Raw genomic sequence first — 13,529 nt, forward strand, 5'->3', positions numbered from 1 at the left:
CACACCTCAGATGGACATTCAGTTCGCTCGTTGGAGGCTTGAGCCGAGATGATGCGGGTTGGCAGGCAGGGGTGTGTTGCGCGTATGTCGTGTACAACGTACACAACACAGTGTTCTTCTGGCTGTAATTAATGCACGCGCCTCAGGAAACGCCTTGGTTTATGACGGCAGAAACAGGGGTGCGGGTGGGTGGGGGGAATCCGGGGATAATAGTGGTCGCCTGGCTCGTCCCGAAGCCGAGAGGAGAGACAGTGTGGGTGAAATAAGATAAGCGGGGTCGGTTTCCGATCTTCAAAGCGAGCTCACCAACAGCTAGTATCCGTACTCCGTACAAGCCTACAAAGGCAGAGAACATTCCCAGGGTGTTTGATTCTCCTGTCAGTATCAGTTACTGTTGGACATCGGACAAAGGAGACATGGTTGTCCCATCCCATGACAAAAGGCCTCGATTATTTACGGCCATGGAGACTCGGAGCAGCGACGATGAGGGAAACAGCACGGGGCGCAGTCTAGTCTGACCACAGCGCTTCGGGTCCCGAGAATTCCTTCCCATGTGAGATGTAGGTATGCAAGTTGGGACCGGGACGGGAACGTCCAAAGGTGCGGAACTGACAAAATCAACCCCACGTCGATATCACGACGCTTGACCTTATACGATGCCGATGCACCCATTGTCGGTAGCCCATTTCGTTCTCAGACCTACAGTACGTATCTATCGACGACAGTGGGCCATTCAGTGCCATTCGTAGTGCCAGGAAGCACACGTGGTGCGGTTTTTGCCAGTACGTACGATAGGTTGGTTGGCGGATAGGTAAGCGGAGGAGGTTGTCCTCTCGAAGCGTCATGTACCCGTCGTACGTACGAGTGGTGTTGCATGCACAAGGTAGATGGATGCATGCAACTAATTAAGCGATATCCAGGCGTACGGCGCAACCGAGGTATTGAGGGAGGGCATGCTCCACGTGGGAACGGCTCAAGACAGGATCTATACTGTCGTATTTCGGCACAAACAGGGAATCGCCGAGATTCGCCCACGGATCAGCTATGGGTAGGAGGACTCGTGACCTTGGGTGCAGGACTTGGGGGCCAGATTCTGCAGTTGGCGGTGATGAGATGACGATGGAAGCGATGATGGAAGCTGTGCAGCTGCCGGAGCGTGGCCACGAACCACCCCCTAGATCCAGAGTTTGGGTTCCAACACTCCATTGTGAAGCCGCGAACGCCAGAGTTTTGGCAGAGGTCTTGAAATAGGACCAAAAGGAGGGGAAAGAGAAGGCGATGCGTTGTAGGCCAAGTGTTCATACTCACTTTGGGTTGGCATCGATGGCATCGAGGAGCACGCACATGGCCCGTTTGAAAGCGTATACGGTGTGCGTCTGTGATGTGTTGGGCCCCCACGACCAGGGGATCCCCGCTGATGGAGTTCCCAGTCGGTAAGTCTTTGGAGGGAAAATGACGAATGATGGAGGAGGCAGTGGTTGTCGTTCGAAGAGTATGCCTCATCGAGTCAGCCAGCGATAGCGAGGGGTATTCTCATGATGCCGAGTCCGCCAGGCTCATGCCGTAGGTGATATGCTCCGAGCTGTAACGACCCTCCCGCCCTAGCCGTCCCGCGCCGGGAGATGGGGGGGACGGGGATGGATAGAGGAGGAGGATGAAGGACCACCTGAGATGCGGAGAACGGGGTGGGAGAGGGGAAAGACGAGGACCAGGACGGGGATTGTTAATGCCGAACCGAATACATTGCGACGTGGACGTATCAATGGCTCTGCCCGCGCCAGGCCAAAAGGTCCCGAGTCCTCTACATACAAACCGTTCATTCGTTTGGGAAGGTAAGAGGGGCCCCTTTGATCTTGCTAGGCAATTGCTCCACATGGACAGGGAACTGTGCTTTCCTCACTAATCGTTGGTACATTGCAGTACCATCACCCCGCAGGTTCGTGTGTCAAAAGTGGGTGGAACAGCAATGATAGAATGTCACGATGAAGTTCCGGATGGGTTTTCCAGTGCTGTTGTTCACGGAAGGGGGCCCCCTCCTCACTTTCCCTTACTACGAATATGAATGCAGCCCAGGCAGGTAGTAGCCATCCATCCATGGAACATTCAGTCAGGGCTTGGCCTCCTGCCTCGGTTAGGTGGCATCGCTCTTCTCGACTCGGAGTTGCGTCACCTGATAATCGTTCTGTAGGATTCGGCTTCTTCTAGTGGGGTTCCGTCGAATACTCGAAACCATCTCTGACCAATAATTCCCGGCTTATAAAGCAAGATCCTGGAATCCCACTCCATAGAGTATCCGTAATTACATGATATGTCATACAGATCTGGGAGCGTCCCGAGAGGGCTCTCGATTAGCAGTTGGCAGGGACAGGTGCTCACGATGTTGCGCTGAATACATATTGTATCCTGGTTACCTCGGTATGGGCTTGAAGGTCTGAACCAACATCTTGTAGCCATCGGGCAAGAGTATATAATTACCATCCACCCATAAGTAGACCTTATAGTCATTGATATGTCTAGGCCAGAAGTGAATGCAACGGTGGGTTATACTCATGACACTGCCAAATATAGTCAAGACAATAGAGATGGTATACATATGCAAGGCCGGCATGCACGTATATGCCCAGAAATCCTCGATCGCCTTCCCCCTTGTCTCTTACTTACATGTCTACTTACATTGCCGCCGGACGCGAGACAACATGTTATCACAGCGGTCTTCTCGAGCCCAAGCTAGCTAAATCTCTTCCTTTTATTGCCCGTGAATGAGTCGTATTGTCCAGCTTGGCTGTCACGAGAGGAGGAGGCCAGATATCGCAACCTTGGGTGGCTAACCCGACTCTAACATTCTTCTACCCCTTTGATACCTCGGGTGCTGTTAACCTAGTGCCTCATCTACCAAAACGTGAACACTTCACCTCAGTATCGCCCTGAATATGCTAGTGTCCTCTGTTCACCCCCGCTTACATGGAGTTGGAATGCCCTCTCAGCGATTCCCAGTATCACTTCCCAGTATCTAGAGAGCTCTGTCCTGCCAGGACCATCCGCCAAGGACTCGTCCGTGTCTTCGTCAATTATACTCCTGCGCATAATAGGCAAGACAAGTAAGGAACCCAGCATGTAAGCTTACCCAAGTAAGAGTCTAGTATCATGGATACGGTCCCGCTTTGGTTCAAGAATTCCACATCCCGGTGTCGTCTACCCACCTGTCTTGTCATGTGCCCCTCATCTAAACCCTTATTCAGTCTACTCTCAGCCTCCACAGCCCTCTCTCTCATCAGTGTGGCCCAGCGCCTTGGTCCTCTTCCACATACAACCCTGGTTTCCTCCACCCCCACCCCCTTTATCTCATCGCGACCCATACCATGATATTCGACAGTCCTGCTGACATTAACAGGAGGCCATCGTCCTGTTATTCCCACTGGTAAGAGGTATTAGTAGCATGGAGTCCCTCCGCGAAAAGGGGTATGTCATGTATTGTCTTCAGGGCCTCGTCTTGATGGGGTAGTTCGTATTACCTGTCGTTGATCATCTCGTTCCTATCCGACCCCCTGAGAGCCTCATCTGGATCGGAATCCATCCTCATCCCGTGCCCATGCCTCTTCACTGGCCACCGACCATGTCCTTCGTCGTAGGATTCTTCCCGGACCTCGTCGCATATGCCTTCGCGATATGGGTCCTGTATATCTCCTTTCGACGCCCTGCAACTAGAAAGACTTCATGCCCCTACCCCCCTGGCCCACCTGGGAAGTATCTCATAGGAAACCTTGGACAAATCAGCGCGGAGCGTCCAGAGATCGACTACATGCGATGGGGAAAAGAGTACGGTACGTTAACCTTGAACAGTCTTGTAGCCATAATGCGCCTGCAGGAACATAGAGCTCACCGCAGGTAGGCTCGGATGTTATCCATACAGAGATACTCGGCCAGCATATCATCTGTCTCAACAGCGCCCAGGCTGCCGCCGACCTTCTCGACCGCCGGGGATCCATCTACTGTGACCGACCAAGGTTCACACTCTTCGAGGTGTATGTACCTTCACACTCGCTTCCCAGACACCCGCCATCTCGTCCTAGAGTGGCAGACGACAGAGATCCGCAACGTGGCATGCTGACGTCTTTATCCCAACAACTAGAATGGGCTGGGGCCTCACCCTGACCTTTCTTAGATGGGGATCGAAGTACAGGCTTCATCGCCGCCTTTTCCACCAAACCTTTTCACCCTCCCATATCAAGGTCTTCCGCTCTGCCCAACTCTCCGAGGCTCGCAAAGCTGTCCGATCTTTGCTTTCGAACCCGGCCGACTGGAAAGATGCCACGCTGCTCATGAGCACCAGCATCATCTTCCGCATCGCTTTCGGTCAAGAGATTCGATCCAAGGACTCTCCCTACTGTGACTTGTCCCGCGCTGCCAATGATGCCACCACGGGAGGCGGCACCCCTGGCTCGACGCTTGTCGATCTGTTTCCCCTCGCACGGTACCTGCCCGACTGCATCAATATATCCCCATCGCTTCGTCATGCCCGTCAAAGTAGGCCGGCCATCCAAGCGGTCCATGACTATCCGTGGAATGCCAACCTGAAAGACATGGAGGCGGGAACGGCTGCTCCCTCTTTCATGAAGACGCACATAGAAAGATTGGTGAAGGACCGGTCCGCTGGTATACCCCAGGAGCTAACACTGGAAGACATCAAGGGCGCCACCGGTGCCATCTTCATTGCGGGTGGCAACACAACCTGGAGCACCGTGCAGAGCTGCATCCTCTTCCTGACGAAGTATCCTGAGACACAGCGACGCATCCAACAGGAACTCGACCTGGTCGTGGGTAGAGATCGGCTCCCTAGCTTTGACGACAGGCCGAACCTCCCGTACCTCGAGCGCTTCATCAACGAGGTGTTGCGATGTCTTCCCCTGAATCCGCTTGTCATTCCCCATAAAAGCCTCCGGGACGATGTATACCGCGGCATGTTCATCCCCAAGGGTTCCGTCGTCTTTGCCAACGCCACAGCCATGCTTACCGACCCAGCGGTATACCGGGATCCCCGTGTATTCGACCCGGACCGCTATCTTCGCGGTGAACCGCACCCACCGGCCAACTTTGGTTTCGGGAGACGGAAGTGTCCAGGCAGCCACCTTGCATTGGCCTCGGTTTATATTTTCACGGCCACTCTGATGTCGGCTTTCAATATCGAGAAGGCCATCGGGGCGGACGGGCAACCGCTAGAACCAAAGGTCGCCGTGTCTGTTGGGCTTGGGGGGTATGTTCGAGCTGCTTCCTTGGCGCCTTGTGCTGTTTTCCCGTCCCCTAAAACAGAAACTCACCAATGTCTGCTGCAGACACCCCGAGCCTTTTGATTGCGTACTCCGGCCCCGGTTGGGCACGAACGCTCCTCAGCTCCTCGCCCAGTCCCAAACGTCGATGTGAGCGCCGTCGTTAAAGTCAATGCAATGATATTTCGCCGGTCGTGCAGGCTCACGGCTAACATCTAAGTTTCCCATCCATCTAATGTCTATATCTGCGTGTCCCTCATCTCTTTGCATTGGAGGAAGCTCTGGTACAATTTCCGTCTCAGACGAAGATATATATAGTACCGTTACCTTGCATAGCGTTGTCTATTCCCTCCAATATTACCAAATCCAAGTCCCGCAAAAAGACGCTTAAGGACATGGAGTCAACGTTAAAGGACCACCCCTGATCTGTGACTCGTCTAGATCATAGCTGTTTCGGCGTCTAACTCCCTTTAAGGGACCACCTCAAAGATTCCGAGCGACGTTTCCATTTATTCGTCACATCATGGCGCTGCCGCCCGTTTTATCTCCCCGCTTCCGGTCGGTGAACTGGTGGTGGTACGGCCATAACTGCAGTGGGAGCCATGGACCGGGGACGCGCATCCACTACGTAACTGACGCCATCGTCCGACACATATGAAGGCGGACGGGGCACGTTCCCGTCCGCAGGTGGCGAAGTGCCTCCCTCTTGGGTATCGGGATTGCGCTGCCAGAAGAAACGGTCTGGATCTATCCTCTAAACAATCAAATCTCGGTCAGTCTCAATTTTCTTTTTAAAAAAGTAACGAGGTTTCAGAATAGATAAGCTCTAGATCTTGATGCGCTGGATCAGATGGTAATGATGACTTTGAATGAGTCAACCCTGATCTAGTACTTACCACGCTCTGCCGCCATACACCGTACGGTGGCGGCTTTACCCTGACCTCGGGGTTATTGGTTTGGCCTTCGAGATCTTCGTGGTCGCGGGCCAGCACGACGGGGATCGGCTGTTCGGGGACGAACCTGCCCCGTGAATACGAGCGGTCACCAGCGCGAGCGTCTGGTCGCGTAAGGAGCACGAAGAGGCGGAAGAGGCTGTGACAGAAGACGACGGCGGAGAAAATGATGATCATGACGAGAAGCACCGTAAACTCGCTGATGCGGATTCGGCCAGTTAATTGTAAGCCGAGGTCTGCGAATCGTGGTGGGTTAGCGTTTAAACCCTTCGTCACCGGATCAGGTAGATCTCGGAAGTGAGGGGAATAGCGTCACGACTTACAAACGGACAAGAGCAGCGTCATGAACAGGCCCGAAACGAAGCACTGCAGGATCAGAGAACGTGCTCTTCGCGAGGCAATCCAGGGTAGGCAGAACAGGAAGCGCTTGGGAGGACTTGTGACCTCGCCTCGGGTCTGCCCGGCAGCTCTGGCCAGCCTCCTTCGCCTTCGACGTCGGTCGTGAGTGGAAGTTGGTAACTCTTCCGAGGTCGGCGAGTAAGCTCGGCTAGCTAGGGGTGAGGCTACCGGCTCGGGAACGGGGAGAATCTCCAACTCGGGCGTGGCACCGTTCGGAGCTTCATGATTTCTGGGTGGTCTTGTTGCGGAGTAGGCGGGAGCGGCGGCGCCCTCGGTCGGGGATTCGCGTGTGCGTGGTGTTCTCGAAAGTTGGGAGAAGGGAAGGTAGGCGTTCGGTAGTCTAAGGTTAAAACGTGGTGTTTTGGGGCTCTCGTCAGCGCCACCGTTTTCAACATCAGCGCCGTTGGTGGGGTCGCTACGGGCCAGTCGTCTAGTGAACAGTGTTGGAAGGCCGATGGAGGAGCGACGTTGGTGACGGCCGGACTGTTGCATTTCGGGCTGTGGTGAAAGACCGCCGGTTCGCGTCGCATCGGATGGGTTTGTATTGTGCTGTTGATCTCCGGCCCGCCTAGTAAGCCATTCCGGCCGTCCTCGACGGAGGAAGGAATCCATCATGAGCCCAAACCGTCAGGTAAGTGGAATAGGCAGCCGGATGGTTGTTAAGAGGTCGAGTTGAGTTGGGGGTTAAGGGTCCCAGGCGTCTCAAGAGACGGCACTGGCCCGTGGCTAGACGAGTAGTGTTTACCACACGGCCTGTTGATGATGGTCCTCGGGGCTTATGCCCCAAGTTGGGATAGAGCGTATATGGCTGCGTCCCCGTCACGTCTGCACGGATACTCTTGGTAATCGAGAGGATATGCAGTATTTTGGCGTGACACGAGCCGGGAACAGCGCTGCTGGGTAACGGAGGAGGGTAAAGACAGATGATGAAGAATTTAGATGATTAGTTGTCGGATGCCTGCATCTAAGGAGTCGCATAAGAAAAAAAAAAAGAGCGGATTGGATTCCCAGAACCCAGATGGAAATTTGAAATGAGACGGGGAAATATCAAGCGGAATGGTGAAAAGAAGAGGAACGCACAGCGCCCCCGTGGAAGAATTCGGGAAAAGGGATGCCACGTCAAGCTCCCTGGATTAGGTAGTGGACGTGGAATGTGACTTTGACTGTCGTTGTCTTGTCGGTGGGTATCATGGAAGGATCATTAAAAAGGAGGAGGTCTAGGTAGAAACGAGATTAGGGCAGAGGTCAGGAGAAGCCATCGAAGAGACAAGAAAAGGTTAGACGAGAGGCTAACGGAAAGAAAACAAAGGAAACAGCCAGGACAGGAATGCAAAAGTATTAATTCATCAATGCGTTGAGCTATCGACGCCCTTGTCCCAGCTGGGGTTGTCCGGGCGAGCCCGCGAATGGACGAGACGAAGCCCCTAGGTGAAGCTTGAACGTGGTGGGAGGATCTGATAGGTCTGGCCTGTCACGATAACCGACGAGATGGCGTACGCATCTCCCAGAGTAGCATTGCAATTGCCTCGAGATTCGCACCTGGGGTTTCGTTTGTTGTTTCTAGAAGACTTGGAGCCTCCCACCAGGAGAGAGGCCAAGCGATACGAGACGCGTGTGCCACCAAGGCTGGACGTCTCCGACAGGCAGAGGCCAATGGTGCGGGGACGGGTTCCTGGAGGCCCAGAATGGAAAACGGTCACGTCAGGACCGTGTTTCAGACGGGGTACTTTCGTCGGTCGGCGTAGTCCCTTGTCATGTCGAAGTAGGTACCTAGGTAATTACGGACGATACGAACATGCGACGAGCATCAATTCACCCACCTTGATGTTTCCCAGGCCCGAGGTCGTATATATCATCGTGTATATTACTGAGCGGAATACTGGTTTAACAGTAAGAGACGGTGTAAATTGAATGGCTAGCAGCAACCCGGCTGCGCAGCTCTGTATGTGCATGTAGGATGTGAGAACCGAGCCTGACCTGAAAGATAGGACAGTACAAGGAGGTACTCCGCAAGTGTCCGTGCATGTAGGTACTGTACGTTGTACACTAAAACTTCGGCATGGCCCTATTGGCTGTCGCGTTCCAGGGTACGCGACTTCAAGGCCCAATTGATTCGAATCGACCTGCAAGCATTAAACCACAAGTCGTTCATCGTGGGCGATTATCTACCAGAGAACTAACAAGAGACGAATTCCAAACGAGTAGAACAAACGAGAGGACATAAATGAACCGGTCGAGAATCTGAGGTGCATTGACTTGGTCATTCGTCGAACCAAAAGGAAACTGGCTTTCCATTGATGGTAGCAAGAGGGTCCAGAGATCTTTCTTCTCTCCCAGTGTTTGACATGAATATGCCACTTATGCCACCGAGACACAACCGAGTCCTCATTACAGTAGGTATCAAACACATACTATGTACACTCTAATCCACTACCTTTTCGTCATTAAGAAGGGTATCGTTCAACAGGATTCACAGCCACAAGATCCTCATCCAGCCCATCAAGAACTGATAGCCTAGCTAGCTATTCTCTCGCGCCTTCGGCAATCCCGGCCAATCAGGGATGGAAAACCGCTCCTATTCGCATCGATTGGTTCCCGGGGAGTCCATATACTCCTCGTTCATGCCTGGGACTCACCGGCTGCCATTTCGTGGTACCTTGGACCGATATAAAGGCCACACCTCAATGTAGTCGGCCATCTCCATGTATCTCTTTTGTCATGGGTAACGCCCTTGTATTCGGAAACTGCGGTGGGAAACCCTCGACCTCACAAGCGGCCCATGGTCGAGAAACAAGCTTTTGCTGAGGGCGAATTGGCCGCACGGCCCCCTCTTCTCGACATGATAAAACTTCACCTAGGAGCCCTGGAATGGTGGGTCCATGTCATGCAACGGGTCTATGATCACCGTAGCTCTCCAAGCAACATGTTGCGATCCGACGAGGCAGATAGAACTGGTCTCTGTCGTTAATAGTGTTCAATGAAAAACAAAATGAGAAACAAAAGGTGGCGGCAAGTGGACTCACGTATCGGTTCGTTGCCCGGGGCGAACTCGGCACAGTTGACAGTGCCCTTGTGACCCGGGAGCTTATACGCAAGCTTTCCCGTGTCGCTCGACCACACCGTGACGGTGCCGTCCCCTGAACCCACGGCAATGTTCTTGCCAGCCGGATCCCAGCTGGCACGGATGAGATTCTTCTCTAGGCCCATGGAGGACCCGTCGAATGTCCGAATCTGCCGCTCCGTCGGAGCAAACGGACGGATGTCCCATGTTCGAGCCGTCGAGTCCATAGAGTACGAAAGCAGGGACTGTGCGTCTGGCGACACCCGCAAAGACGTCACCGTGTCCTGATGCCCGAGCATAGAGTATACCACGGCCTTCTTGCGTAGATCCCACACCTTGATGTCGTTGTCGATGCCGCCCGAGTACACCTCATTTCCCGCCTCCGACATGGCCACCGCCGTAATGGGGAAATCCGTCTGAATGTAGTCCGCAGCGTGCTTCGTCCTAGGATCCCAGAGTCCTATAGAGCCGTCGTCGCTGCCACTGACAAGAAGCTCTTCTCCCCGGCGACTGATGTCCATGCAGTTGATAATCTCCTCGTGTCCAACGTATCTGCGTATCCTCGTACCGTTATCGAGGTCCCAGCTGGCCAGGTGCATGTCGGCCGATGCGGAAAACAGAATCTTCGAATCTCGCGACCATTGAAGGTCAAGAACTGCTCCTCGGTGGCCATTGAGGATGCCGTAATTCTCGCAATCGCCGTACGTTCTCCAGAGCACTAGGTAGCAGAAAGGTCAGTCTTCAGACTACGATGCTGAAATGGTACACCCTCCTCCGTCACATACAGATGCTCCGGTCCATGGAACCTGACGCGATGAAGTTGCCCGTTGGATCGAATTTGGCCGCGAAAATCTCGCCCGAGTGACCAGACAGTTCCATTACCGGAGCCTGCAGGCCGCTGGTTCGCGGAGCCTAGAACGCAATACCATCAGATAACTGGGCCCCCCAGGCAGGTTGAAGCAAATCCTTACCGCCTGAACCAACGCACTGCCGCTTCCCGAGGCATTGAGTCTCGCTAGAGCTCCTGCCGAGGAGCCGACATTCTGTCGCTTCACGATCATTTGCCCCGCGCCGGGGTCATCGGACGCGGGTCGCTTCTCGGCGGACATGATGACAATTTACGGCGAGTTCGGTGACTTGAGGATTGTAGAAGCACTTCGGTTCGACTCGGTTTCTCTGTGCTACGTGGCTGGTTGACGGGGAAAGAAGGACTGCTGCTGATCCGTTGACGTCGATTAAAGGTGGAAGCTCCTGTTTCCTTTGGAGCTGCGATCAAAAATCAGTAGTTACATAATGGATAGTGTTATGAATGACTTAATCGTGGTTAGTCGACTATCAAAAAGAACACGGATAAATACAAACTTTCCACACTGCGCATGACGCTCTGGCCGGCCCACCCTCGATTGCATATTCAGGTACAACGACAGCTGTTTGCTTGTGCCTCGCAGCTAGCGGTTTACCATCGGACAAGTCGTGATCTCGCGTGCCATTTTGCAACTGATCTGCCTGCGCCCCATACACCAACCGGCGGGAATCCTTCCGCAGACACGGACGCATTTCCATCATGGCTGCAAATAAGGCGTCTCGCCTCGGCGAGGAGTATGTGCCCCATACACCATACATGCCCTAGAGCAACCAGCCCTCCTCGCGTCCCCTGAGAGACCAGGATTCACTGACACATGGTTAGGATATGGAAGTAAGACTCTGCCACCTTGGAGTGTGATATCTTGGCTTCGTTCACCGAATCAAGTTCTAATCGCAATCGGTTAGGACCCGGATCGACAAAGTCAATGCGGAACTCGTGACCCTCACGTACGGAACGATCGTGGCACAACTATGCAAGGATTTCGACGGAGATTATGCCGAGGTGAACAAGCAGCTCGATAGAATGGGATACAACATTGGCTTGCGGTTAATCGAGGACTATCTCGCCAAATCCAACACTATGAAGAGATGCTCTAATTTCAGGGAGACGGCCGATGCCATTGCGAGGGTTCGTTACTTGCCGCGGTCCAAAGCTAGCGTTCCCAACCACGGGTAGCCTGGCCTGTGTTCAGTTTACTGACAGACAGCCGTAGGTCGGGTTCAAGATTTTCCTCAACGTCACACCGCACATAACGAACTGGACGTCGGATAACAAGCAGTTCTCGCTGGTGTTTGATGAAAATCCACTGGCGGATTTCGTCGAGTTGCCTGACGACGGGCGGGCGCAGGACGAGCTGTGGTATTCCAACATCTTCTGCGGAGTGTTACGTGGCGCCTTGGAGATGGTTCAGATGCAGGTGGAGGCTCACTTCATCAGCGACGTCCTGAAGGGCAACGATACCACGGAGATGCGGGTATCCTTGATTCGTTATATTGATGACGAGTTACCCCCCGAAGACGATTAAGGAGCAGGCTATTGCTCGAGGCACCGCCTTCTTCCGCGTCCACAGCCGAGTTCCTCGGGATTGCGGCAACTTGTGACCGGATTATACTTACTCTACGCCCCTTCCTATGCTCCTCAAATCGACGGCTTGGAGTAAGCCCATGCCCGTGACCATGGAGAGCGAACGTTTTTATCAAACCCCCGCAAACAGGACGGGGGTATCCTAATTGTCTGGCCATCGTTGGATGACGTTGGTACACCTCGACTATAATTACCTGCCACCACATGATAGAGAGCAGCTGCCCGACCGGTGTAGAGGGCATCTTAGAAGACCTCAACTTCTTCGATCAATATATGGCAAGGGACACCTCAGGGGGATCCGAGTTCCATGATGCGGCAACTCAGTCTCGAAAAAAGGGGACATGGTCAAGGCAATGCAAGGGGTCGAGATGTCCGTCGCGGATGCGCCATATACGAATACAGGTGGATCACAGATCTCATCAAGACGGTGATCGTGGTTAAATCCACCGCACACACCCCTCAGATATTACGCCGTCTGCATAATGCAATTCAATGCAATTTGAGCGAGGAAACTCATATACAAGATGCTTTGGGTCTATCGACGCAGGAGTCGAACCACGATGCAAGTACTCAGTACTTCAACAATGACATAGCCATATCGTATTCCCGACCGTCAGTGGTTCGTTTAGTGAAAATAGACCTCGAGTTATCCACCCATATGGACAATATCAATAGCCTATTCGTGCGATGGGCCGATGAGACACGACCACAAACTTAGAGCTCTGGTCTATCCGTATTAGCTACTTTTGGTTTTGAGCTTGAAGGCATAAAAGGGGCTACGGTCTGATGTCCCCTGACATCCCTCGGGGTATTAGTAAGTCGGTAAGAAGCATCACATAAAATTTGGGAAGCCAGATTTTTCAGCACTGAAACTTGCAAAGAAGAACTGCCCAGTATGAAGAACTGCCCAGTATCATCTAATATCATCATGGATTTTTCTTGAACACTCTTACAATAATCGTTCAAGCATATCAGGGTTCCGGAGTGCAGAGACCGCCGGAAGGAGTACTACCGCCATTCTGTCTCGAGATAGGTTTGGTTTTGCGCAGGTACGTACCTGAGATGCCTGGCACCTTATTGGTGGATGGGGGTTATATAAAGTTTATGCCTCAGGCAATCATCGTTCCCAAAAATTCTTTTGTTCTCACGAATACCCGCAGGCTACATCACGAGGAAGGGGGCGAACAGGCGGCATCACCCAATTCCAGCGTCTTTTCCCAACTTCTCCAGTATCCCCAGGGCAGCCCAAGCGTCCTTATCCGGGACTGGCGAAAATTAGGAAAATCCCAGCCCCATCCTTTCCCACTCTCGTTCTCCATTACCTTTCTCTCTCTTCCATTCACCCTTCTCCTTTGCCCGTTCCGAAAAGCCCGGCTCTCGTCAACCAGCCTCAACATCAACTG

The 13,529-nt window shown here is 53.2% G+C and overlaps 5 protein-coding genes across 6 annotated transcripts; 3 read left to right on the forward strand and 2 right to left on the reverse strand.

Annotated features, from left to right (window-relative positions):
• Nucleotides 1-250: 250 nt before the first annotated feature.
• ACRALDRAFT_2035988 (uncharacterized protein) lies at nucleotides 251-1,619 on the forward strand. The gene has a single exon (XM_071020790.1). It carries the CDS (start codon nucleotides 1,045-1,047, stop codon nucleotides 1,249-1,251), a length of 207 nt encoding a protein of 68 aa, XP_070872979.1. The 5' UTR covers nucleotides 251-1,044; the 3' UTR covers nucleotides 1,252-1,619.
• A 1,994-nt stretch (nucleotides 1,620-3,613) lies between these two features.
• On the forward strand, nucleotides 3,614-5,418 carry ACRALDRAFT_1069880 (uncharacterized protein; the record flags this gene model as incomplete). Of its 2 annotated transcripts, XM_071017710.1 has the most annotated exons (4): nucleotides 3,614-3,821; nucleotides 3,911-4,022; nucleotides 4,130-5,251; nucleotides 5,331-5,418. In XM_071017710.1, 4 exons carry the CDS (start codon nucleotides 3,614-3,616, stop codon nucleotides 5,416-5,418), a joined length of 1,530 nt encoding a protein of 509 aa, XP_070872980.1. The 2 variants fall into 2 exon arrangements, with proteins under 2 accessions (XP_070872980.1, XP_070872981.1); XM_071017711.1 differs by lacking the exon at nucleotides 3,614-3,821 and having other exon boundaries at nucleotides 3,953-5,348.
• ACRALDRAFT_1081196 (uncharacterized protein) lies at nucleotides 5,408-7,613 on the reverse strand. The gene is made up of 3 exons (XM_071019113.1): nucleotides 6,541-7,613; nucleotides 6,161-6,453; nucleotides 5,408-6,018 (listed from the first exon to the last, which is right to left on the reverse strand). Exons 1-3 carry the CDS (start codon nucleotides 7,229-7,231, stop codon nucleotides 5,806-5,808), a joined length of 1,197 nt encoding a protein of 398 aa, XP_070872982.1. The 5' UTR covers nucleotides 7,232-7,613; the 3' UTR covers nucleotides 5,408-5,805.
• A 1,219-nt stretch (nucleotides 7,614-8,832) lies between these two features.
• Nucleotides 8,833-10,928, reverse strand: ACRALDRAFT_1049498 (uncharacterized protein). Its single transcript, XM_071015601.1, has 4 exons — nucleotides 10,649-10,928; nucleotides 10,463-10,589; nucleotides 9,640-10,395; nucleotides 8,833-9,567 (listed from the first exon to the last, which is right to left on the reverse strand). Exons 1-4 carry the CDS (start codon nucleotides 10,784-10,786, stop codon nucleotides 9,518-9,520), a joined length of 1,071 nt encoding a protein of 356 aa, XP_070872983.1. The 5' UTR covers nucleotides 10,787-10,928; the 3' UTR covers nucleotides 8,833-9,517.
• Nucleotides 10,929-11,092: 164 nt separating this feature from the next.
• Nucleotides 11,093-12,790, forward strand: ACRALDRAFT_1062935 (uncharacterized protein). The gene is made up of 4 exons (XM_071016693.1): nucleotides 11,093-11,276; nucleotides 11,365-11,373; nucleotides 11,448-11,670; nucleotides 11,756-12,790. Exons 1-4 carry the CDS (start codon nucleotides 11,242-11,244, stop codon nucleotides 12,065-12,067), a joined length of 579 nt encoding a protein of 192 aa, XP_070872984.1. The 5' UTR covers nucleotides 11,093-11,241; the 3' UTR covers nucleotides 12,068-12,790.
• The last annotated feature ends 739 nt before the right edge of the window (nucleotides 12,791-13,529 follow it).

Source organism: Sodiomyces alcalophilus (assembly GCF_042370955.1).
Source record: "Sodiomyces alcalophilus JCM 7366 unplaced genomic scaffold ACRALscaffold_6, whole genome shotgun sequence".
In the NCBI taxonomy this organism is placed as follows: domain Eukaryota; kingdom Fungi; phylum Ascomycota; class Sordariomycetes; order Glomerellales; family Plectosphaerellaceae; genus Sodiomyces; species Sodiomyces alcalophilus.